Below are 27,564 nucleotides of genomic sequence, written 5' to 3'. Positions count from 1 at the left end.
TATATATATATATATATATATATATATATATATATATATATATATAGGAAGGCACCACCACACATATATATATATATATATATATATATATGTATATATATATATATAGGAAGGCAACACCAATGTGTGGAAGGTGTTAATACCACCCCTCCATCTGAAATCCAAAAACACCCCATAGCACCCTCCAAAATGCTACAGTCGCTCCATGCGGTCTTTCAATTACTTCCAGAAACTTTGCAAAAGAAATCCACTCTGCTGGGAATAGAAGTCTCCTTTATTTTGTTAAAAAATATAGTAAAGACTGGATGTCGCAGTCGTGGATTTCTGTATGGGTCTTTTTGTTAAATATGAAGACTTATTGGCCCCTTGATTTCTTTTCGGATTTGGTCACTAGATGGCAGATTTAGTGTTCCTGACAACTGATGCCACTTGCAATATTACCTTTAATAATAATGATTATTGGTTAGTTAATGTTATTATAAGAAGACACATCTATAGCTTTAGTGATTGCTCATAGTTATATTCTCCAAATAACTGATATCAGGTTGTCATTTATGTTGTTAAAAGTTGGGGCTGTTACAGCAATGTGTAGGCCGTATAACTCCCTGGTAAGCAGTCCCACAACCTCTGTCATGCACTGCCGGACAAGCCCTGTTAGGGACATTACATACAGAAATATTCTTCATCATTGGGGAAGCATGGGGAACATGTTTGCTTCATGTAACAGAGTTTTATAGCTGCCTCCCTTAGGAGGTGCAGTAAGGACCTATATGCAGGTAGGGGCGCTGTAGTTTTATGCCTTACCACTAGAAGGTTTTGCTGTCATTTATGGGGAAAAAAAGCAAAACAATTGTGCAGTTTTTTGGCCAGTAACTTTTCCTGCTATGTTAACTTAATTCTGTACAATTACAGCTATACCAAAAATCTTTGCATGGCCATGTTCTGACCCCTCTATAACATTGTAGCTGTTCATCACGGGGAATCAATTTTTTAAAAGCATTACTGTCAATTGTACAAACGTTCAACGTCATTCAGACATCTTAAGGGTGCGTTCACACCTACCGCATCCGCAGCTTATTTTTCCGCGGAAATACGCAGGTCTGGTAGTGCAGATTTCAACCTGCGAGAAATCCGCATATGTGTGCGTTTTGCGGTTTTTCTGCAGCAAGTTTATTGCAACTGAAATGTCCGTTTAGAATGAGAGACATTTTAAACTGACATTTCAGTTGTGATAAACTTGCTGCAGAAAAAACGCAAAACGCACACATATGCGGATTTCTTGCAGGTTGAAATCTGCACTACCAGACCTGCGGATTTCCGCGGAAAAATAAGCTGCGGATGCGGTAGGTGTGAACGCACCCTAAAAGTCTGAATGAAAAACTCGCTGTGTTGACTTTAGACTTTTATTTGACTTTTGCAGACAGATTGTGTCTGGTAGATACAAAATTTAGAAAGAAAAGCAGCAAGAAAAAGCAACAAAACATGAAATTGAGTTGCCAGGGAAATGTAACTTTCCTATATACCTCCCTCTGTATTAAAGCAACAAACAAATGCATACTCACCTCCACTTTTTCTCCCAGTGTTGCATCTAACCTCCTTCAGAGATCTAGCTCGACAGCCAATCACAAATCAGAGCATAGGAGCAAGACATTATCAGAAGCTGACAATAGAAGCTCAGCACAAACAAGAAGATCTGACAACTGCAGTGCTGGGGAAACAGGGGGAGGTAAGTATATAGTTTTTCTTTTTTATTGTATCACCTGAACTGACAGCTGCCAATTCACACTTGGTCCAGGACTTGCAGCCATATTACACTCTTCTGAAACCAAGGTAAACTCAAAACCAAACAAAACCACTAATACACATGCTGGTAGCTCAGTTTCCTTTATTCATTTCAGTCAGGCAAACATTGGCATACCTCCAGGAAGTTACTATATTGTAGAAAGGATCTCTACCATCATTAAAAATGTTCCATAAAGAAAGTGATTGTAAAGTTATTCTGAGCTACTGTTCTACCCTGAGCTACTGTTCTAAGTATATATCCATATACTGGAATAAGGACGTATAGAGCTGTAGCTAAGGATGTGGCTCATCTTGGTGTTGTTTAAGTCAATTTGTTATACTTCTTTGTACTTATTGTCCTATGCAAGTCTCTCTCAGTTAAATAGTTCTTTTTATGTGACCCCTTTGAGTGAAATATGAGTTGGAGCAATGCCTCTGGGAAGGAAGCTTCACAATTTACATTGTTCCCTGTTATATTCACTTGATAGAAAAGAAACAAAATCCTCCAAATACTGTTAAAGAGAGAGACTTGATGTGCATCACCGAAAGAAAGTAAAAAATATACAGGGAATGTCAAAGAAAGGGGAAGAAGAAAGAAATCCACAGAGGAAATCCTATAGAGGTAACTCAATGGGAGTTTAATTAAAACTTGATAAAGATTCTCTGCCAGCAAGAAAGAGAAGAAGGGTGACTATAGGATGAGAAGGCTTCTTGGGGATTCAGGCAATAGTAAGCGAAGATACTGTACTTTCCAGCATTCAGGCTGATGAAAAGGTCAGAGAAAGAACTTCTCCTGGAGGGATGTGTTAGAGTATATCGCATAAGGCAGGTGGAAAGGTGCGACATAAAAAGAATGACAGGAAAAACAAGAGGCTAAAACTAGTTCTTATAAAATTAACACAAAATCAGCATAAATAAATTATATAAGAATTGGCCGTTAATATACAGTATAACTCTAGGCCAATAGAACTAAAGGATTCAAATAAATAAATATTATTTATATTAAAATACTTGAAGGTGAAATGTACGATATATGAATCACAAGGACCAAGGGGATTTAGACTATTTTCAACTATACTTTCTGTATCAATTCCTTATAAAATCTCTACTGACTACTTGCAACCTTCATGTTACATCTTCAGTGGATAAAACCAAGTGCCGATCATATCATAGACATACAGGTCCTCGGCTACATGTTCACAAGGCTACAAGGCCACATGTTCACAGCGAAACCTGTGGCTGCAAATCCACAAATTATTGTGATGGGGAGACTTCACATCAGGCCTTCCACGCACGGCATGTCCGTGAAACATGGAACGTTTGAATAAGGCCTTAATGTGAAGTGTTTCCACTTTATTAAGAATTGCAGAGCTCTAAATAAATCAGAACTCTAAATAATATGCCTCCCATATGTTTTGGATTTTTACAGAATGGCTCCTTCAGATTTGGACATCTTAGGCTGGTTTCACACAGCAGTATTTCGGTCAGTATTATACATTAGTATTTGGTAACCAAAACCATGACTAGGTCTATAACAAAGAAGAACAAATATGTCCAGTTTTTCTCTTTGTAGGTTCCACTCTTGGTCCTGACTACCTGGATCTGTCCAATGTGAACATGTCCTAACGTTGCAGTTATGTGTCATACAACACACAGAGCGCACGACCAGGGCAGGTCTTTATCCTAAGTATACATGTTTACATAATAACCTGTTTTTTATTGAAGCGAGTGAGTTGTGATGCTGAACGAGCACAAGTCACTCGGGTAAGGACAAGCTAAACAATAAATAAAATGTTGTATTATGAAGGTAAATGAACATTGTGCTTTCCTACTAAATTGAATATAGACCCCCAATAAGGTTGGTGCTGCACTTGGAAACAGATCCTAAGGTGGTCGATCAACTGGTGAAACATGCACGGATATTCTATCTAGAGTATGAACAGTAAAGTGAAGACCTTTTTAAGGTTTAACAGATAAGTGACTGGTGACACTGACAGAGGAACAGCTGCACAAGCTTCACTGGCTGTAATCCTGTGATATAACCAGATGGGTATATATATATATATATATATATATATATATATATATATATATATATATATATATATATATATATATATACTGTAGGCTCTGTACATTTCAACCCTAACCTAAAAGAGATTTGTTTTCACATATGCTCTGCAGTGTGTTCTTTATAACTTGAACTACATGTATTGAAAAACTGGTGACAAACCAGTGTCAAATGTAACCAAACTCTACAACATGCAGCAATGTGCAGGCTTACCCAGAGCGGGGTGCTGTGGTGGCTGCTCAGAGATTGTATGGTCTGTAAATAAAGCTAATATAACGTTTTACAACCTTCTATTACGTAACAGACAAGGACAACTTGTTACAAGAGAAAGCTCTCATATACTTGAGCTAAGCCTGTGTATGCAGATCAGGGCACATTAGAGATGAGCAAATTTACATTAGGATCCAAGCTGGGAGAAGTTTCCTAGGACAGGATCCATCTTTTCCCAGCACCTGGGGAGGAGCGGCACAGAGCGGTGCAGACTATAAAGCCTGCAGCCTGATGAGCACAATGCAGATAGGAACGAAGCGCTTTGCTTTGTTCCTACTGTAAATCTGCTCATCTCTAGCCAACATCAGTTTTAGCCTTTGGATGTGAATACTTTTTCATTCACTAATGGCAAGAAAATATCTTTACAGTGGTTAAAGTCTCTTTCCTGTCTGGAATAAATAAGCTTTAGATACATAAACCCCTAAAACTCTAGATGAATATGAGGACTCCAGTGCATAGCTGCATAAAGAAAGCATAATGGGGATTAAGAAATAAAATTATATAAAGACAAGTAAAGAATAAAAAAAATCTGTACATAGATCACATATATAGCTATACCTGTACATATATTACTAAAGGTCATTTGATTTTTGGTTCCACATAGAATTTCACTCCGTCGCGGACATTATACGAGTGTAAAGCCCGTGTGCTGAATTTCAACTCTTCAGGCCCAAAAGGGGCTTCGTGGTCCAAGTAATAAAGTCGCATGTTGTTTGTGGACAGTTGTACCACAGTCTTAAGCTGCTTCTTGAATTCAGCCACGGTCTGATCCAGTCGAACACTTATCTTCTGGACTTTCTCCTCATAGTGAATGTCGACACTCGCTTGATTCTGGGGTCGCAGGTCCACCTCAGCCAGCGGCTCCAGCTTACCATACTTCCTCACCAGCTCCTGATACCTAGAGGGAAACAGTGCATGTCAGATACTTTATCATTGGTGTCTCTGTAACTGATCCGTTTACTGCTGTCTAGTGGTGTGTACTAAATTTATTGTTTTTGCTCAGACTAATCATTTTTCCGCTAACATCAACCACTTGATAGGTACACAGGATTGTTCATCATCTGTGTAGTGCAATTTAACACCTGCATGTTTTTTTATTTTTGTGCACCATACTTCATCACCTTGCACCTGGTGAAAACTCCCCTTATACTTTTGCACCTTCTGCCCAAAATCTCAAATTTTTTTTTCTAGAAAAGGAAAAGCTATGTACACTGGATACCAGAGAAGAAAATATGCAAAAGACTGTGTAAAAAAGGCAAACAGCAATGCGCCAAGAAGGAGCCACTCATGGTCTAATTTCATAAACATTGCCCCATGGCTGTTTTGTCAGATTGTGAGGAGAGAGAAAATACATGGAGCGCAGTCAATGCAGGTTTACAGTATACCTGTCACCTGTAACAGGGTCTGAGTGTTCAGTAGAATGAGTGGGGAGAGAAGCACACAGATGAACCCTTCTCTTCCTGCTGTTTGTGTATGCAACAGAGACCATCCCATAGACTTGCAATGGGGCTCTGTTTCGATCAAAAGGCACAGGACTTTAAGAAAATATGCATAGTAAGCACTTATCCCAGTTCTAACGACTGTTTGGAATCTGACCATTAAAAAATGTTGACATGTCTCAATGACACTAGTTGCTTAAAGCAAATGTACAATCAGTACATTCGCTTTAAGTTTTTCACATGGACAGAACAGCACTGGCGCAGGGAAACTGGTGCTGCTGTACTTTTTTTGAACAGCGGCCTTGGTCCTGCGTACGGTGTCATTCTATTCCCAGGCACCGGCCGGTGATGACGCACTGGAGGTGGGCTGGCCCACCGCCAGTGGGAGAAGAGCCCCATCCCTCTATAATGCGGCTCCATAAGAATCAATGGAGCCATGTCCTAGAGGGGCGGGGGTTTCCACCCACTGGGGCAGGGCCGGCCCGCCTTCTGGGGTTCGCCTGGGAATAGATTGCTTCCCTGCGCCGCTGCCGTTCTATCCATGTGCAAAAGCGCATGCACCGATGATAATCAAAATCCGCAATATTAAACCCTAAAAAGAAAGTTTATCCCTCTCCCACCATTAGGTGTAGTGACACATATGTCATAGTTTTTATTATGATTCTGGGTAACGGCTTAACTTAGCTACAGTATTTTTTTGTGCAAAACACTTAAAGACCAGCCCAGTAACCCCAGTCACACTGCAGGACTTTGGTCAGTCACTTCACTACATCAGCAGTTATATATAATATAATATACTTCATGGCAGTGAGACGTCAGAGAATATGCTTCTCCTTACTGTCACAACGTATCCTTTCATATCTTATAAAGTGACGTACTAGCCAAGATTTCCAGCATAAATCTTTAAAAGGAAACTTCACAGTAGGACTGAACATGAATCGGACACAAATGTGAGGGATCCCGCACCGTGTAAGCCAGTAACATGAGGATTCACAGGGGAGAGTGACCCAGCCACTTGCAACTTGAGATGTAGGCAGTTTGGAATAGCACACTGGTTCTATGAACTGGAAAGACTCAGCCATTAATCACTGCACAAGACCTATTGGTGTCTCTTTTTCACATTGCACAGATGGAGGGCCATGGACAAAGGGCTCATTGACAGCAGAGAGCTTGGACTCTGCTCCCAGTCTCAGGGTTTGGGGTAGCATGCTATTTGCTCCTTCTAAATGATGTCTCCAAACAGGGAGAAATAGATGAAATCTGAAATTGTTATTATTGCATCTCTTCAGGATATTCCTCCCACTATTACATGAGGAAAATTGGTGACATCAGAAATACACCAGTACATGCCATTTAAACAACCTTTACCTGTATCATTAGGCGTTACATTACAGTGTCACTGTCATTTACAACAACTTTTGACAGGTCACAGAGGCTGGGTGCTGAGACATTCACTGATCACTAGAACCCTGTCTCTCTGCTCTCTGTGTCCATAAACTTTCTATAGAATCTGTCAGAGAAGAGAGAGATGGGGAGAGAAGCTTAGCTCCCCGCTTTTTCTAGCAGTTAATGAGGGTCTTAGCAACCTGACTGCAACCGATCAAAATATTTGGCACGACTCTATCATATGTTAAAAGTTTTCCTTTTTAAATGATAAGTGATGCTTTAAAATTTTGCTAGGACTTGACCACTAGGGGGTGCAATAACTATTGTTATACATTGCAATAGTATTGTTTTGTCTCCAGCTGGGTGTAATAGTTAGGGTAACATGGCTGACCAGGGGAATTACACACAGCTGTAATTTAGGAGAATAACCCAGGGGGAATATGTCATTTAAAAAAGGCTGTTTTTCACTTTTATTAAACTTGTTAGCACAAAGTGTTGTTATAATACTTTTAAAACCTTACCCTCTTCCTGTTACAGTCCTTTATACAGGATATAAATGAGGTTGGATGAGGACCCCTTGTGCTGTTTTTTTTTTTTATTTTTTTTTAACATGCAATATAGCCCCCTGACACTCACCGTTGAGCTGATCTGGATCTGCTAAGGCCCAGCAGCTGGCACAAGAAATTGGTAGTGGGAACCTTACAGCTCCCTGCTGAGGTGTACAAATTGCTGATGGAGTGCTTAAAGGGGTTATACAGTGCTACAAAAACATGGCCACCTACTTCCAGAGACAGCAACACTCTTGTCTCCAGTTCAGGTGTGGTTGGCAATTAAGTTCCATTCAATTTAATGGAACTAAGTTACAAACCTGCACCCAAACTGGAGACAAGAGTGGTGCTGTCTCGGAAAGAAAGCGGCCATGTTTTTGTAGCGCTGGATAACCCCTTTAGTATACAGCAATTAGATGGTAATAAGCCATATCTGCCACATCTCCGAGTCACTCTTTCCTTTCTTTCAGACGTGCAACCCACTGTAACCTACAAACACCTTAAAAGACATATATAAGAGAACCGCTAAAAGTGATAAGGTTAAACATTCTATTCTTGAATATAGGATCAATGAGCAATCAGTACAATGCCCTCGCATCCCAATAAGTACTAAGTAGCAGAGACCTAGCCACTGTTGAAAAAAGAAAAAAAAATATTGATCGCCAGATGACCCTTTTGAATGTTTAAGGCCACAAACCCCCATTTAAAACAGAGACGGTGCTATAAATAACTGCACATAAACTGTAAACTAATATTCAGAGGCGCAAAAAACAGAGCTAAAAGCCTCTAAGTAATATCCTTCACGTTCTTTGTCATCACCAGACACATGCTCTGTTTTATAGTGGTGTGTGTCACAGGCAGAAATGGCAGCCTGTATTCTGCAATGGTCTCAGTCTCTAGTATTCTCAACTGCAAGACTTAATATAAACTGCACTGATTCACTTGGCTGAACACTATTCCCTTTACTTGCACTAGCCAAGTTTACCAGGCGTGATAAGTTCCTAGAAAAAAAAGATGAAGATAATTTCACGAGGACAATGATGGTCATTATGGCCCCAGACCAATATTTACTGTTTAGGCTGCCCTACAAGAAAAGTAAATTGTGTCTAGGCATCAGCCCTTCTTATTAGCCTTTCTTTTTTCCCTATTGTCTATAGTCTTACCGTAATGGAACTTCTTCCTTTGGGACATTCATATAGTAACGGACGAAGAATCTCTCTGAGTCTTCTCTTTCACCTTCTGTGACAACACTGCCATTCAGTTTGGAAACAGACGGCAATCTAGGAGTTCATATGAGAGGAAAAGATTAGCCAGACCATCACTTCACTGCATTAAAACTGTAGAGGAGAATGCCATGATCTGTCTTTCATGAAATCAATATGCTTTCACTCTCAGGTCTCACTGCCAAAAGACTTACATGTACTAGGGTGACCCCATAGAAACACTGCCTGCAAGAAACTTTAGAAAGTATGAATATCATTCAGGCCATCTCCAAATTCCAGAGCGATTCTCACAGAGTAATCTGGTTATCACTGCCGTCTCGAGATTCTCCATAAAGTGATAATACTTTATTACAGTCAGTTATAGAATGATGTTAGATAATGCTGTGCACAGCTTCACTCAGCCACTTTTAGGCTATGTTCACACTTGTTAAGTGCTCTACATTTGGGTACACTTTGGCTTACCAACAGCAAGGTATACCAATGTATACTGCAACATACCTGCTCAGAGTTTTGACAGTTCGAGGAACAGAACAGTCAATTTCTGACTACATTGGGTCCATTTCAAAGGGTATACTGTTATTTGGCAGGACCCAAAAGTGGGCAATATTGAAGTGCACTTCACACAATTTCCTCCCTATGTGATTTCTTACATTTAAAAAAAATCACTTCAATTATCAAAAATGACTTTCCAACCTCAGAAAAAAAGGCTTAAAGTCTTGGCCACTAGGTGTCTCACTTTACTGCAATCTGTTGTCCACACCCTGTCACTTGTCCACCTATCCGGTCTACAGTAATACGGTAATGACACCAAGATGGAACACATGAAGTTGAGGCAAAGTTTAGCTTGTGCTATGTACAGGAAAGAGACAGAGAGAGTCTGGACTGTGTACTTGCAATCTGTAAACCTGTCTACTTCATCCAGAGGAACCTCTGTCTATGATTTATACAGGGGGTCTGTGTGCAACTTTTAAGTTAATTCCAAGTTCCTGTTTTTTCAATATGATGATCATAGAAGGAAGTCCCATTCTTAGGACCAACCTCAATTACTAGGACTGGAAGACGCCACATTTAGTGCCTTCATGTATAACATGGCCACCAACCACAGCCACTGGATAAGACAAATGTGGTGTAAAAGGAATGTCCTATCAGAACATATTGAAACCAAAACCAGTAGTGGATTAAAAACACAGAAAGGCTCTGTCCGCACAATGTTGAAATTGAGTGGATGGCCGCCATATAATGGCAAATATTTGCTGTTATTTTAAAACAACGGCTGTTATATTGAAATAATGGCCGTTATTTACTGTTATATGGCGGCCATCCACTCAATTTCAACATTGTGTGAACAGATCCTGTGTTTTTAATCCACTCCTGGTTTTGGTTGCAATATGAGGACCACAATACTGACTGAAATATACGTGGTGTGAAACCAGCCTTGGTGTCAGATAAATTAAGCTCTGACATGTTGTATTGCTTTGTTCACCCCTGAGTAAAAAGAGAAGGATAACTTCAGCACAAATGGATTTAGAACCAGAACCAGTTACATATGATATAGTAAAGTGCTTGGCTAACTGCTGCAGCTCCCATAGACAATAACATTTTGATGGGAGACTGGGAACCCATTCCTGAGATTGCGGGGTCCTAGGAATCAAACCCATCTGCAATCATATCCTCTAACCACGAGGGATAAGTGTAAGTGTCAATGGTCAGACAATCCTTTTAATACACCAGCACAGTAGTGATCCTGTACAAATGTAATAAATACCTTGCAATAAGTAATTTTCTACGCTCCTCTGTGCTGTAAGGCTCCACAAGAGGTATACCTAATAGTCTGACTTCTTCAAGCATGGGCAAAGTGTTAAGTTTCTCAATGTCTTCCCAGGAATTTATACCTGAAGGAATAGAGATAAATATTCATAAGTCACATGTGTAAGCTATACAACAGGAGGTTGCTGTCAACGGTGTCTAATAATGTAAATCTCTATTATGCACTGCAGTGAGGGTCTGTGCTGGAGAACGTAACCTGTCACCACTTTTTCTCTTATGAAATAAACATAGTGGGTCATACAGGTCAGCTCAGGGTTACTCTATACATTTTATGCATTGCAGTACAATTGAGAACTGAGCCCTATTATGTGTTCTGCTGCCAATGTAAACTATGCTTGATGGAGTCCACAGAAAACAGAAAGCGTATTACATTCCCAGCAGAAAAGATAATAGGGCTCAATTCTTTACCTCAATTTGTAAAATCTAAAGTAGAAGCCCCTGCACCGAGGACCTGTATAACTCCCCGTCCCCCCACCAGGTTTATTCCATAGAGGAAAAGATAGTGACAGGTTCTCTTAGAAGTGAATGAATTTACCCGTATTTTCTGATATATATTACGATTACAAGGCAGAAGATTACACTGGTGGTCACTGAGTTCAACATAGACAGTGCCTTATGGAATGCTGAAATCCCTTTGCCAGTCTAAGCAAGCTTTCACTAAACTGACTAAGCCTTAGCTTGAAGCCCCATACACGGTTTTGGAAGGACCAGACGACTATCTAGCGTGTATGGAGCTCTCCCGACTCCCTGCGACAGATGATGTTCAGGTGTATGGGAGTAATGAAACCTGTTAGACAAATTCAGATGGTGGCTATTGAAGGTGTATGGCACCTTTGCAATGATGAGTGAGAATTGTTTGAATTTGTATTATCTATATATAGTGCCAAAGGTGTATTATTCTGGAAATCAGTGGTGGCTAAGGATGTCAGATAAAAGTCTATGACTGGTGCATGTCTCACTAGAGCTTACACATCTCGAGGCCCTTTAACATGGGCCAATTATAGTCAACTAGTGTTCCTAGAAACCCTCATTTGGTCAATAATTGGGCCGTGTAAAAGTGAAAGTGATTAGCTGAGAGGCGAGAAAAGGCCAGCTCATGGGCTGATTGGATCTTTTGACCGCGGGTAAAACAGGAGATGTGTGGCCGATAACAATGAATATTAATGGCCACATGAACAATACAGTGATCGTTTGTGTGGCGCGGCCGTGTAATTAATCGTGTCTAGTTGAGGCAATGCAAAAAAGTGGTAATCTTACTGATCATGCTAATTTGCTTCCATATACGGCCCCATATCGGGCTGTGTAAAAGGACCTTTGCACCTCTGCAGCCATGACATGACATGAAAATTTTGAATATTGAATGACTGCAAGCAGACATTTTGACAACTGTTGCAGGTAGTGTATCCTCTCTAATGCATAAGTCATGTATGCCACAGAAAATGATAAAAAAATTACCCTCTGTATACATATGGTGGCATTATTTAGGCACATAGGGGGAGATTTATCAAACATGGTGTAAAGTGAAACTGGCTCAGTTGCCCCTAGCAACCAATCAGATTCCACCTTTAATTTTCAAAAGAGTCTGTGAGAAATGAAAGGTGGAGTCTGATTGGTTGCTAGGGGCAACTGAGCCAGTTTCACTTTACACCATGTTTGATAAATATCCCCCATACTGCACCACTTTTCTATATTGTATAATAAATGCTCCCCAGCATTCCCCACATTGCCAATGACACATTATGGTAATAAGCAATATGATTGCACAAAAGAACAAATAAGCTAAACGTCAGAAATCTTACCGGATTTATGAAGACTTATTGAGCGGAGATTTGGAAACAGCCGAGACAGTGATCCATCTTTATCTTCAATGGTCAAAATATTGTTATTTGCAAGGACGAGGGTATGGAGACAAGGAAACATTGTGCCCAATTTACAGATATCAGACCAATCCTGGAGATTATTGTCCGTTATATGAAGCAGCTTTAGGGAACGAAAACAGACCGGGGAACTTACTATGGTGTCATAGTCATTAAGGCACAAGAATAGCTCCTCCAAGCTGAAAAGGCAAGACATGATGGGATTACAGTGTGCTCATATAGAAAAATACAGTAACAAAACAAACACCTTTGATTTGGTAAAGGAACATGTATGAGGTACCAATACCACTTGCCCCTTCTGATAGAAAGAATAACCTGAGCAAACCCCATGAGTGGCATCATCAGACATCAGTTTACTAACATATTTATCCAGGAACACTTATTCCATCCATACAAAAACTATCAGGGTGCTCACACAGCGGATTTGTTACAGAAATGTCTGTGGTGGTCCCATTCAGCTGAAACAACCTGTTAGATGAATAGAATCTAAACCTTAGGGTGGGTTTATTTGTCTTTCTATTGCCAGTGATCAGTGAGTAGGTGGGGACGGAGAAAGCTTACTGATAGACCCAACTCCTCTCTAGCTGCTCCCTGCAGGCTTTGAAATGTCAGTTCTTCTAAACTTCTTTACACTAGGGTATAAGAGACAGACCACAATGGGTCTACTTTATTAGTGAGGACTGCACCAAAGCTGCCTGGCAGCGCCCTCCCTATGGGGAACACATGAATGTTTGACCATGCTAAGCATTCATGTGTATGGGGAGGACGTGAAAGATAGCTGTCAGCCAAATGATTATTCAGCCGTCAGTTAAAAAAAAGATGTATAGGCGACTTTACTGTCATTTCTATTAACTTAGAATGAAAGATACTGTCCACGTGCAGGACAACATACTTACTCCGGTAATTCCAACAGCAACGTGTGGACTGTCTCCCAGGAAACTTTACAATTATTGAGAACCAGCTTACGGATCCCAGAAAATGTTCCGGCACATTGCCTTTCCAGGACAGAGGTGTGCAGAGGGTTAGAGCTGAGATTCAAGAACTCCAGCTGAGGCACATTGGACACAATCTTGCTGACCTTTTGGGAATTAAGAAAAGTTAATATAAAAGAAACTTTCTGAAGACACTTGCAATCTGGTATACAATTCTCAAAGAAACTGAAGCACTCCTTTAATATACAGCCTACATCGTAACTAAGATGCCTTTACATGCAATGTTACAAACCCCCTTTTTAATGTGGACAACCCTAATAAACATTACGGAGGGGAGAAGCGTCATTGTCTAGTGATGCCTCCTATGTGCCTGACGGTGGTAGTAACAGACTGTGCAATTGATATTCATGGAGGCAATGTTAATCCAGAGCAACTATAAGCACTTGTTATATTATGTATGGTCCATATTCATTTACCAGGCAAGTTCAGCTGTAGGATATGTGCAACCCCCACCGACCTTATATTTTTCATGAAATTTACTGCACTGTGCACCATAGAAATGCCTGGTATTCCAGTGAGAGCCTAAGCAGCCATAAACCGTAGTAAATCCAGGCTATCCTTTGTGGCAGTCAGATTACCTAATGTGGAAACTACACTGGAATAAAGGAAATGTACTGCAAAGCACCAGGGGATGGGAAAATAAATCTATGTAGGGCATTTGTCTCTATTTGCACAGAATTTGCACGTGATAAGTGAGAACAAACACACGATAGCAGCAAAAGCAGCAGTAAAGAATGAAGGAAAACAAAACAAAGAAACTCCAGCCTTGGCATTTATGGGTGAAATGGTAAACTGCAGCAGGACACAATAAAGACACCTGTAAATATAAATGGTGGCCCCCCCCAGGATTCTCCACTGCTGGATCACATATACGTCCCCACCAGGACAGAATACATAGTCACTTTGGGGGGGGGGGGGGGGGGGGGATTTACTAAAGACTGACATTTCACATGACGGTCTTTAGCTAAAGCCTGTTACAGTAAGTTGCTAAAAATGTATTATTAAAGGGGATATTCCAGGATTTAAAAATAAAAATCTGCACACAGTGGAAATTAACTAATCCACACCAATGTGCATAATTCGGTGTGTATTTTCTGCTGGGGACTCTAGTGTTGAAATAACAGGGATATTCTGCAGCTAAGTCCCTGCAGCATTTACACTATGTGTGACCACACGCTTACTTGCAGAACCACAGGTCTCTTAGGGTCCTATTACACGGAGCGTTTTTTAACGATTAACGACTAACGATAAACATTCACAAACCAGATTGTTTATCATTAACCTGAAATCGTTTGCCATATTACACAGAACGATAGTCCTTAGATACGATCGTTATTACGATCATTTATTCCTTCTGATCTCAGGAAAACAATGGGCAATGTGCTGTTACACTGAACAATTAGTGAAAAAGTGCGGAACTTGAGCGAACGAACGTGGAATTACAGCGAATGATTATCGAACGATTAACGATAATTTTAAGTTCAGATCTAAATCAACGATCAACGACATACGAACGATTTTTCGATCGTTGCCTGCAATCACACAGAACGATTATCTTTAAATTCGAACTATTTAACAATTTTTTCGCACGATAATCGTCCCGTGTAATAGGGCCCTTAGGGTCCATTTACACAGAAATATTATCGGACAGATTATCTGCTAAAGATTTGAAGCCAAAGCCAGGAATGGATTTGAAAAGAGAAATCTCATTCTTTCCTTTATGACCTGATCTCTTGTTTATAGTCTGTTCCTGGCTTTGGCTTCAAATCTTTGGCAGATAATCTGTCAGATAATCTTTCTGTGTAAATGGACCCTTATGTGAGCCATGGAGAGTAAGGCCACATTCACATGTCCACTGTCCATTGAGGACCGTATAATCAGGCCATCCGCAATCCACAAAATTACTTGCACAATTTTGTTTATCCACAAAATGTGAAGTTGAAAAGTGAAAAAGAAGGGGGCGGATCCATAATTTGTGGATGTTACGGAAATTACCTCCCTAACAACCACAAAGTACAGACACTCCTATTGACTTCTATTTGTAAATCAGTGCAGCATGGATCACACCCACATCATGCATCTGACAAATTACAGACGTGTGAACTGGCTCTATGGTGATTGATAGGACAATAGTTTGTTTGTAATCTGCAATTGCAGACACGTGACTGTGGCCTCAGATTGTTGGTCAAGGTCCTTTACAAACAGTGACACACGACTTGTCTTACTTCTTGCCAGTTGTCCAGCTTGTTCCCGGACAAGTCCAGTTCAGAAACGTGGGAACAAAATGCAGCAATCTCACTCTCATCCCCAGCATGGCTGATACCACAGCTGTTCAAGACCAGTATACTTGGAAGATTCAAGCGATCTAAAACAGAGAAGTAAGGAGAGTGACACACAGCAATGTACCACAGGATACTATACTATTATAGAAAGAAAATAGTGGTAACAAAGTATATACAATACATGGAGAACATGTGCAATCCTATATCCTTGCCCTAGTTACACTCTGACAAATCTTTCAGCATGTGAGGTCTAAATTATGTAATACTGCCATCTGCTGGCTATTACGTTACACCAGTGTTACGCACCCTGTGGCTATACAGCTGTGGCTAACTGCATCTGTGGCAACGGCTCTCAGAGCATGATGGGAGTTGTTTGCACAGATGGAGGGCCACTCCAGATTATGCAGTCAAGAAGCAAAACAATTCAGTCCTTTCTAATTCTGTCTAAAGGGAATAATACATATAAGGCGATGCTCCAATAAGCACCCTGCCAGGCGTGTATGATCTGCATCTGGAGGGCACAATAGGCGAGGACAGGTAGATCCCACATGTCTCATCCATTTGTCTGCCTGGCTGTGTCACAGATAGCAGATATGTAAAATGATCAGCGACAATACTAAAAGCTGCCAGGTTCCTCTAACTTACCTCTGGTGAGCATGGTGGAGCACAGGGAATAGGCTCCAGGGAAGAAGATGCTGCAGTAAATGTATACTAGATGTCTCAGGCGACCGGCACTATTAATGCCGTGCTTACCAATATTCTGATCCGCACTTCTGTCACATTTCAGTAATTATTTACAATTTTCCTTAGTGTCTTTTATCAGTATTAGGCACATTACTGTATTTCCCACTTATAAGAGCTGCCCTACAGTCACCGACCTTCTTATCTGTCCCCTATTTCTTGTTATCGGTCATTTGGTTGGTTTATAGTCTGTAACAATGGAGACACATCGGTCTGCACAGGAGCTGTAGACACTGTAGAGATGCACTGAACAAGCTGCCTTTGTGACTTTTTTCATAAAGAATGAATGGAACTGTGGGTTACATGCAGACCCGAGGCTCCAATCATAACCATGGAGCCAGGGCGCTGATCTAGAGATCCCCGGTGGGTACGAAGGTCAGACCTTTCACAATCTCTTACTTGTTCCTGTGGAATGGGGACAAATAAGTTTAAATTGGAAAACCCCTTAATCTGTACAGATATACTGGGCAACCCTAGAGCCCACAGAAGTGCTTTAAAGCGTAACTGTCTTTTTTTTTTTTTTTTTTTTTTTGCAGAAATCAGTAGTATAAGCGATTATAAGAAACTCTGTAATAGGTTTCATCAGCCAAAAAAGCCTCCTTCTGTACTCAAGAAGCAATCTCCCAGCCTCCCCCCTGACTTCTTATCTGTGCATTATCAGGCAAACACGTCTTCATTACAGAGAAGCCAGTGAAGACGGGCTCTGCTCTCTCCATTGTAAGCCTATGAAGGGATGAGGGGCCGAGGGAGATGAGGGAGCAGGAAGAGGTGACATGAAGGTCAGCTGTTTGTAGACTCTCTGGGCACCTAAACCGCAGGATTCAGGGGTCAGAAAGGTCAGTGCTTATCTATGAACTTACTGAGAGAAGATTGCAGGGTGTTGTGCTTTGCAGGACTGCTCCGTGCTCAGTCACTCCTCTCAGCCCCTCCCCTCTCCATAGCCACATAATGGACACAGAAATCCTGCTTCATCTGATGTGAGGGGGGAGGCTGGGAGATTGCTTTTTCAGTCCAGAAGGAAACTCTTTTAGTACATAAAACCTATTACAGAGTTTCTTAAAATCGTTTGAACTGTTGATATTTAATGTTTTAAGATCCAATGAAGGATACATTTGATTGTTCTAGTATTGCAGTTCTAATCTTGAGGTTACTACCCAATGTACCCATGATATTGCAGACAATTGGGGTCCTTTCTGTAACTACCGGGACCTCGGTAGTTCCCTAGATGTCACAATCAACATGGACCACAGGATTAAAGGAGTTAGACCGATAAAGGAAGCTCAGTCTGGCCATCGGCATCAAACATGGCAGCCATACAGTGCTCATGATAACTATGGCAGCCGGGGGCCTGACATACATTCTCCCCTCATAAAAATAAATAAAAAAAATCCTATGTACTGCAAAGTGGTACAAAAAACTGCCACTTATCCAGGCTGTGCGGTTACACAAAAAAATTACTGCTGTTTTTTTCCTGTGTTTCTGACTGTGATATGGGCTGAAGCTTGCTAGTGCTCTAAATAAATAACATTTACAATACTCACCTTCTCCAGTTCAGCCACAGCGCTCTGTTCTGTCACCATGAATGTGTTTACTTATCCTGTCCCCCCCATCTTCTCCAATATCAGGGTAAAGGTGTATTCACACCATGACTGTACCTTCTGAGGTATCCATGCACGTTTTTACAGACTAAAGGGAGTGGTTTGTTACTCTTGGTTACTCATGGTTTGTAACTTGGTCACTAGCTGAGTATATCCAGGACACAGAAGTAAATGGGGGCCATGACTGTCCGTACATAGATATAATAGTACCTGACTTTTACAAAGTACCAATGTGAATTGAAATGCCCCTTTAAGGCAGGTGACAGGTATCTGGTACTTGCAGCACAGTATCAAAGCCTATAGTTAGCAGTCACTTCAATAATAAGTGAAAATGAGCAGAATAGTTCATAATTTTCCATCCATTACCTTTCATAGGTGACACCTGCGGCCCTGGGGGAACGTGTACACCAGCACCAGGACCTCTTCTGTATGGGAAGTTTTCTGGGCTGTACTTTTCACATAGCACTTGCATGAAACTCCTTCCACACGGTGGTTCCATTTCTGCTTCCTAGAAAAACAATGACAAAATGATGCTCTTTAGCTACAAGTTCTAGAAACATCTTAAAGGGAACCTGTCACCGCGGACGTGGGCAAGGAGCCCGCCTGACCCCCGGTGCAGCCCACGGATACTTACCCTTTCTGGCAAGTCCCGCTCCTGGAACCGGTCCCGGGACAAAGATATCAGCGCCCGAAGCCGTGCGCGCTGCAGAGCTGAGTCTGATGCCCAAAGAGAATGACGGCTCCATTTATTGTCTATGGCATCGGACTCATCTCTGCAGTGCGTGCACGGCTTCAGGCGCTGATATCTTCATCCCAGGACCGGTTCCAGAAGCGGGACTCGCCGGAAAGGGTAAGTACCCGGGGGCTGCACCGGGTGGGGGGGAGGGGGGGGTGTCTCTGTGCCCGCGTCCCTGGTGACAGGTTCCCTTTAAGCAACACCAGTGACTCAATGTGTCTGATGTGGGATCAATGTCCCTGTAATGTCACTGTATCTTAAAGTGATACTGTGACCCCCTTTCCATATAAGCATTTCTCAGCACCATTCTTAAAGTGACACTGTCACCCCCTTTTTGCATTATGACATCTCTACACAGGTGTAGAGTAAATTTTGCAGTTTTCATACTTTATTTTATATCATACGTCATAGTGCTTGTTACAGTAAAAAGTGATCATCTATGGATTGTGCTACCAGGGTGGGGCTTCACTGCCACAGCGCCACTAAGCCTCACCCACAAAGGTACCGTAGGCCTTGCCCCTCCATGAAGTCATCGCACATAGGCCCGTCCCCTCAACAGCCATTGCAGCAGGCCGGTCTAAAGGTCTAGACTCCAACCCATCTAGGACAGTCCGTACCAATGGCCGCCGAGGGGGTGGGAAATATGTGCGATGACTGTACAATTGGGGCGGGGCTAAGTGGCGCTATGCCTGTGAAGCCCCACCCAGGTAGCACAATACAAAACTGCAAAATGACCCTTTACACCTGTGTAAAGAAGTCATAATGCAAAAAGGGGGTGACAGTGTCACTTAAAGCTTATATTCTGGATATGTCATATCTTATCATACAAAGGATTTCTTGGTGGCCTCTCCCCTCAAAAATTGTTGGTGGATAGTGCCATAGGGGTGGGGCTTGACGACCAAGGATCCCCACATCTTTGCCCCCATTGGCCCCACCCCAACTCAATGTTTAGGCCCCAACCCCTTAGCAGCCATTGGAATGGGCCGATCTTGATGCCTAGGCCCTACTCCTTTTGGGTTGGCCCATTCCAATGGATGCAGAGGCGGTGGGGCCTAGATAACAATAAAGTCACGGAGAGGGTGTGGCCTACGTCACAAATGTGGGTGGAGATATGGGGGTTCAGGTGCTGTTACGCCCCGTCCATACGGTACTATCCACCAAGAATAACACACATTTTTGAAGGGAGAGACCACAGAGAAATCCTTTATACAGTAAGATAAGAAATGTCCAGAATATGAGCTTAAGAATGGTGCTGAGAACTCCTGATATGGTAAGGGGGGGGGGGAGAGAGTGTCACTTTAAGTATTTATAATTTTTTTTTTTTAACTGAACAGGTCTGGATTTTTTTTTCAACTAAAAGTATTTTTTCCCAAGCAGGAGGGTTGAGAGTGCAATGTTGTACATTATGTTCTACATGCCCCATGGATACCTCTGCCCCCCTCCTGCATGCTCAGCGATGTTTGCAGCAGAGAACCACTGGCAGAAAACAGCACAACATGTTCACTTCATTGATTTTTTTCCTCGCTGGACAGAACATCTCATCTGCAAATAACATCAATGTGTACTGAAATGGAAAAACTTCTCATGTACATGGATCAGCCCATTAGTAGAAATGTAGTACAAGTCAGTGACCGACAGGACATGGAGCCTGGCTGTCTCAGAGGCCGGACATGTACTGACAGACATTACACAGAGATTTCCACACAGAAAGTCAGTTTATATGTTATATAAAGAGACAGCAGAGTATAATGGAGTTCGTGATAGGTATGTGGTCCACAGGATCTGCCTTTAGCTATGGTCTGGATTCCATTAGACATCAATGGAAAGCCAAATCCATGAATTCTTCTTTTGAACAAAAACACTGTGTGAACAAGGCCTTAAAAATGGGGTTGTCCGGCGTAAAGTACAAATCTATTATGCTGCGGGGCGGCAGGGGAGATAACAGTACTTACCTTTGTGCCCTGCTGTCCTTTTCATAGCGAATGCTGACGTGCCACTCCGACAGGTAATGGCCGCATAATGTAGACAGTATAGCGCTATCTATGCTTAGCGGCCACTTCCTGTGTCCTCCTTAGCTCTGGCAGCATCACAGATTAGTAGTTTACAACGAACAACCCCCTTAAGGCACTTTACATGGGCCGATTTCCGTTAATAAAAGTTTCACGGAACGCTCATTGGCCCCATAATTGATCGCACCTTGTAAAAGCACTGCAAGTGTGCGCTAGTCTTTCCAACCCACTAAGGTTGGGCAGACATGCTCACCTGAACTGCAATCTCCAGTAAGTACTGGCAGTTGGTCTTCAATTAGCCTGGAAGCAAGGGGGATTGTGGGAAAGTGTGGGCAATGTTGTGTGACAAGAGCAGGATCACAGTCCTGAGAGGAAACCAGGAAGTGATTAAATCCATGGAGGATAACAACAGTACAGGGATGTAAGCTACTTTACTAAAAAAAAAGCACATTTGTCCTTCTAAACATGTATGCATGAGGTACACATCTGACTGTAACAGTGACTGTAAGCAGCCCCAGAGTTTTAAATCTATGGCAGGAGCCCACTTTAAGGGTACACACCGTATCGCAGTGAATTTTCTGCTGCGGATACGCAGCAGATTTGATGTAAATAACTGAACACAGCATCAAATCTGCACCATCAAATCTGCTGCAGATCTGCTGTGCATCGGTCGTGTGTGTTAGCACCCTAAGGGCTTGTTCACATCATGATTATGCCTTAAATTTATTGGTATGTATTTATAGACTGCATTTTGATATCTGAATAATTACACCTTTATGTATATTCATATATTTTAGTTGATTACGTCCGTGCCTGTATATGCACATGCGTTAGCATAACATCTGGATAGTTTGCCGACAGGTATGATCGTACACAGTATTTCCAATGAGGAACCGGTAGGATGGCAACAGATGCTTTATTCTACCCATTAAAAAATGGCTCCTGCAGTCAGGATGTATGGAGACAGCTCCAGGCTATATGATACACAATAGCAGCTACAGAAATAACCATTTACAGCAGTCTAGGGGAGACATGACTAGGGTCTGGATTTCTGCCCAACAGTGTGTCTCCAAGTTATACTACAGCAGAGAGCACCTCTATGGAAGGTCCATAGAGCCCCTTAATATGATTTAAAGGGGTTGTCCGGCGATAAAAAATTATTCACAGAATAACACACATTACAAAGTTATACAACTTTGTAATGTATGTTATGTCTGTGAATGGCCCCCTTCCCCGTGTTTCCCCCCACCCACGCTAGACCCGGAAGTGTGGTGCATTATACTCACCGCATATCGTGTCGTCCACGGTCTCCGATCGTCAGCAGTGACGTCTTCTTCGGGAGGCCGGCGGATCTTCCCGAGTGCCGGCAACCCTCTGCAGCGTCATCCGAAGCTCAGCCGCGATTGGCTGAGCATAACTGTGCTCAGCCAATCGCGGCTGATGACGCGGCCACGTCATCAGCTGCTCAGCCGCGATTGGCTGAGCACAGTTATGCTCAGCCAATCGCGGCTGAGCTTCGGATGACGCTGCAGAGGGCGGCCGGCACTCGGGAATTTCCGCTGGCCTCCCGAAGAAGACGTCACTGCTGAGGATCGGAGACCGTGGTCGGCACGTGACAGGTAATGTATAGCGCACCACACTTCCGGGTACACGGGTGGGGGTGGTGGGACACGGGGAAGGGGGCCATTCACAGACATAACATACATTACAAAGTTGTATAACTTTGTAATGTGTGTTATTCTGTGAATAATTTTTTATCGCCGGACAACCCCTTTAATAGGACACGGTATGTGACATCAGCTGCAGGTCCTTAAAACACTTTCTGAATTAAAAAAAAAAATAAATAAATAAAACTGAAATGTGACTGGAGCTTTTAGATGTTGGGAGTGACATAATGAAAGAAATCCATCCGACAGATTAAAAGAGATTAATAATACATTTCTGTGTTAGGTTTGGTGGCCGAGAGAACAATAAAAGCTTTACATTCCCACAGCTAGAACTATGTTTTTTTTATTGTGTCAATGTATGAGAGCTTGCTATTGGTGACATTTTTCAATACTATTCTAAAGGGTGTATCCAAGTGTTTAAATCCAGCTAAAAGGATTCCTCTACACCCCCTCCAGCTGCCAGCAGTGGTCAGAAAGCTGAAAGCAGCCAAGCCAGCTGTCTTATGCAATTTGCGTACTTCTCATAGACTTTAATGGGAGTTGTGCATACAGGGTACTACTAACACTACTAACAGTACAGTGCTTGCAAGAACGAGCACATGTGAACATTATAGAGCACAGGTGTCAAACTGCGGCCCTCCAGCTATTGCAAAACTACAATTCCCATCCTGTCTGGACAGCTAAAGCTTTGTCTGTCCAAGCATAATAGGAGTTGTAGTTATGCAACGGCTTGAGGGCTGTAAGTTTGAGGGCTCTATTACATGGGACGATTATTGTCCGAAAAATCGTTATATCGTTCGAATTTAAACGATAATCGCTCTGTGTAATTGCAGACAACAATTGGAAAATCGTTTGTATGTCGTTGATTTATGCTGCGTTTACACGTAATGATTATTGGCCCGATCGTACGATTAGCGATGTCGGATTTACAATTTTTTTGGGTTTAGATGGTACGATATATCGTACGAAAATTCGCACTGCGATCGTTTTAGCCTATCTCACACATTGGTTAAATCGGCGAACGACTGTTCACACGGAACGATTTGCGAATTTTTTGCGTACGATGAACGACGATTTGATGACCTAATGAAAGATCAAAATGTACGATTTATTGTGCGTCGTTCGATCGTTCGCTGCGTTTACACGTACGATTATTGTTCGAATTCAACCGTTATCGCGCAAATTCGCACGATAATCGTTACGTGTAAACGCATTAGATCTGATCCTAAAATTACCGTTTATTGTTCGCTGTAATTCCACATTCGTTCGCTCAAGTTCCGCATTTGTTCAGTAATCGTTCAGTGTAATAGCACATTGTTCATTGTTTTCCTGGGATCAGAAGGAATAAACGATCATAGTAACGATCGCAATAACCATTGTAGTAACGATCATAACCAATGACTATCGTTCTGTCTAATATGGTGAACGATTTCAGGTTAACGATAAATGATCTCGCTTGCGATCGTTTATCGTTAAAAATTGTTCCGTGTAATTGGACCCTGACACCCCTGTAGTAAAGTTGCTAGAGGTTGGCCCCCCACTGATCTGGCATTCATTACCTATGCTTTGGAGAGGCCATAAATTTTTAACCCTTTTACGATTGATACCATTAACCAGATATTATTCCACTTGCCCCCCCCTCCCATAAAATAAAAATAAAAAAAGCATGACTATGACCACAACCAGGTTTTTGAGAAGTGCTAGTAGCACAGAGCAGTAACATGTTAGTGTGTCCACTAGAGTTAGCCTAGGAATCACATAACAAGTGACGGTTCTGTGTAATGGAGGAGAAGCTCATGTAAACAAACTGTAGATCGGGGCCAGGACTGAAGTGAATGACGTGTCGGCTGTAAGAAACTCTGTACAGCGCTTCCTTGTCCCCGAGTGTTTGCCTGCCTGCAGAGTGACACCAGAAAACTGCACTGTCTGCAAGTAGCTGGTGGCCAGGACTGAGTGTACGCTCCTAGTGAGCACTCACCACATTCCAGGACAGGACTTCTCCCCAGGACCACATCATACGCCGGCACTGTGCCACCTCCAGCTCGCAGGCCATATGATCGGATACACGGCAGCTCAGCTGCTAGCGTTCACGTGTCTGTATTTGGCAGTTGAAGACTGTGCAGAGTGAATAGGGTTCTGTGGTTGCTATGGAGAACCCAAAACAATGACTTCATGTACCTTCCAGCCCCCTACCTACAGCCCTCCCCTTACTAGATCTCACAGGGACACAAAGGTCTGCACTGAAAATACACAGCACCCATACATCTACATAGCCAACAACTGTGCACAGCTATCTCTATAGGGATCACTATACAGCTATGAAGAGCAACAACACAACTATATAGTACTGGGGACTTACCTAGGGACAGAGCCAGGGCCGGCGTTAGGGGGGGGCAAGCAGGGCAAATGCCCAGGGCCCCCATCCCCCAGGGGCCCCCTACCGTAGTTCCAGTAGGAGAAGAGAGCACAGACAGGGTCCTGCAGCGTCTGGGAGTGATCCCTGGCTGCTGCTATCAGGGGTCACGCAGAGGCTGCAGGACGCTGGGCTCGGTGTCTGCTCCCCCTCCCCCTCCCCCTCCCTCCAGCTCCTCTCACTGCACGTGACTTCCTGCTCTGGTGTGGAGCTGTCGGGACGATGGAGGAGAGGGCTGCCGGGTGAGGATGACAGCCTGCTGCTGCTGCTGCAAGGAACATGAGGGGGATTCACCACTACAACCAGCATGCTAGAGGGAGTAAGTATACTGTACATGTAGTGTGTAATGTGTATGAATGTAGGTGTATAATGCAGGAATGCAGTGTGTATTACATGTCCTGTGTATAGTGTATGGACTGGATGGTTTGTATCTGTATAATGTGTTTTCATGGGTGTGTGAGTGTGTGTATATATATATATATATATATATATATATATATATATATATATATATATATATATATATATATAATCATGGTGTGTGTGTATTAGCACTGCTGACTCCAAGTGTTGAGGTGAATAGACTGTATATAGGAGCTGCAGCCATTCTCCGGCCTCATCAGTTCTATGTAATTGCTGCAGCTCCTATGTATAGTGTATGATGACATCACCAAGGCAATACGGTGTATTTTATTGAGAAAAAAATAAGGTGGTATTCAGTCTTTAGGTGGTGGTCACTGTATGGTGGTAATATTGGTCTGTATATAGTGTCATTATGCAGTGGTCACTCTTTGGCATTAATATTGGTCTGTATATAGCGTATATATATATATATATATACACTCATTACTGCCATAGATTGACTACCACATAATGACACTATATACAGACCAATATTACCGCCATACAGTGACCACCACATAATGACTCTATATATACACTATATACAGACCAATAGTACAACCATAGAGTGATCGCCCACATAATATTGGTCTGTATATAGTGTGTATATAGAGTCATTATACAGGGGTCAGTCTATGGCAGTAATTTTGGTCTGTATATAGAGTCATTATGCAGTGGTCACTCTATGGCGGTAATATTGGTCTGTATATAGTGTCATTATGCAGTGGTCACTCTTTGGCATTAATATTGGTCTGTATATAGCGTATATATAGAGTCATTATTGCCATAGATTGACTACCACATAATGACACTATATACAGTACAGCCACAGTACAGTATATATAGTACAGCCATAGAGTGATCGCCACATAATATTGGTCTGCATACAGTGTATATAGAGTCATTATACAGGGGTCAGTCTATGGCAGTAATATTGGTCTGTATATAGAGTCATTATGCAGTGGTCACTCTATGGCAGTAATATTGGTCTGTATATAGAGTGTATATAAAGTCATTATACAGGGGTCAGACAATGGCAATAATATTGGTCTGTATATAGCGTATATATAGAGTCATTACTGCCATAGATTGACTGCCACATAATGACTCTATATATACACTATATACACCAATAGTACAGCCATAGGGTGACAGCCACATAATATTGGTCTGTATACAGTGTATATACAGTCATTTATTATACAGTGGTCAGTCTATAGCGGTACTATTGGTCTGTATATAGTGTATATAGAGTCATTATGCGGTGGTCACTCTATGGCGATAATATTGGTCTGTATATAGTGTATATAGAGTCATTATGGGGCGGTCACTTTTATGGTGGTAATATTGGCCTATATATAGTGTGTTTTCTTCAATAACGGTATGGAGGTAATATTTGGTCCTGATTATAGTGATTTTTTTAAATTTATTTTTTTAAAGCAATTCATATAAATAGTTCTTGTATTTACACCACTAGCGGGCAGTCCTGACATTTAGCGGCAGTCCTGGCATGTAGGGGCAGTCCTGGCATTTAGCGGCATTCCTGGCATTTAGCGGCAGTCCTGGCATGTAGTGGCAGTCCCAGAATGTAGCGGCGGTCCTGACATGTAGGGGCAGTCCCAGAATGTAGCGGCGGTCCTGACATGTAGGGGCAGTCCTGACATGTAGGGGCGGTCCCGACATGTAGAGGCGGTCCCGACATGTAGGGGCGGTCCCGACATGTAGGGGCGGTCCCGACATGTAGGGGCGGTCCCGACATGTAGGGGCGGTCCCGACATGTAGGGGCGGTCCCGACATGTAGCTGCGGTCCCGGCATATAGTGGTGGTCCTGACATGTAGCGGCATATAAACTTCTGAACTGAGTAAGGGCCCTAATACATGGAGCGAAAATTGTCCGAATCAGGACGCTATCGCTCTGTGAGGACACTGGGGAACATGATCAGGTAGTATATATCACAGACATGGCCTGAGGACACCGGGGAACGTGATCAGGTAGTATATATCACAGACAAGGCCTGAGGACACCGGGGAACATGATCAGGTAGTATATATCACAGACATGGCCTGAGGACACCGGGGAACGTGATCAGGTAGTATATATATCTTTGTTGTTTACTATATACAGCAAGGATTGCACACACATCACTAATGATATACTGTATATATACACATAGGGGGAGATTTATCAAACATAGTGTAAAGTGAAACTGGCTCAGTTGCCCCTAGCAACCAATCAGATTCCACCTTTCATTACTCAGATTCTAAGTAGGTGGAATCTGATTGGTTGCTAGGGGCAACTGA

At 42.3% G+C, this 27,564-nt stretch overlaps 1 protein-coding gene across 1 annotated transcript in view; it reads right to left on the bottom strand.

Annotated features, from left to right (window-relative positions):
- TECTA (tectorin alpha) overlaps nucleotides 1–24,556 on the bottom strand; it is a 122,103-nt gene extending 97,547 nt beyond the window's left edge. Inside the window, exons 1-9 of the mRNA XM_069946674.1 lie at nucleotides 24,427–24,556; nucleotides 18,403–18,544; nucleotides 15,641–15,780; nucleotides 13,320–13,501; nucleotides 12,346–12,602; nucleotides 10,485–10,611; nucleotides 8,660–8,776; nucleotides 4,706–5,021; nucleotides 3,484–3,557 (exon numbers count right to left, since the gene is read on the bottom strand). Of these exons, the coding sequence (XP_069802775.1) occupies nucleotides 3,484–3,557; nucleotides 4,706–5,021; nucleotides 8,660–8,776; nucleotides 10,485–10,611; nucleotides 12,346–12,602; nucleotides 13,320–13,501; nucleotides 15,641–15,780; nucleotides 18,403–18,544; nucleotides 24,427–24,501 (1,430 nt within the window). The 5' untranslated portion in view covers nucleotides 24,502–24,556. The remainder of the gene's footprint in view (nucleotides 1–3,483; nucleotides 3,558–4,705; nucleotides 5,022–8,659; nucleotides 8,777–10,484; nucleotides 10,612–12,345; nucleotides 12,603–13,319; nucleotides 13,502–15,640; nucleotides 15,781–18,402; nucleotides 18,545–24,426) is intronic.
- Nucleotides 24,557–27,564: the final 3,008 nt, after the last annotated feature.

The sequence above is a fragment of the Dendropsophus ebraccatus genome, chromosome 12 (genome assembly GCF_027789765.1).
Source record: "Dendropsophus ebraccatus isolate aDenEbr1 chromosome 12, aDenEbr1.pat, whole genome shotgun sequence".
NCBI lineage: Eukaryota > Metazoa > Chordata > Amphibia > Anura > Hylidae > Dendropsophus > Dendropsophus ebraccatus.
The sequence above is the reverse complement of the archived record's forward strand: the minus strand, read 5'-3'. Positions and strand labels throughout refer to the sequence as shown.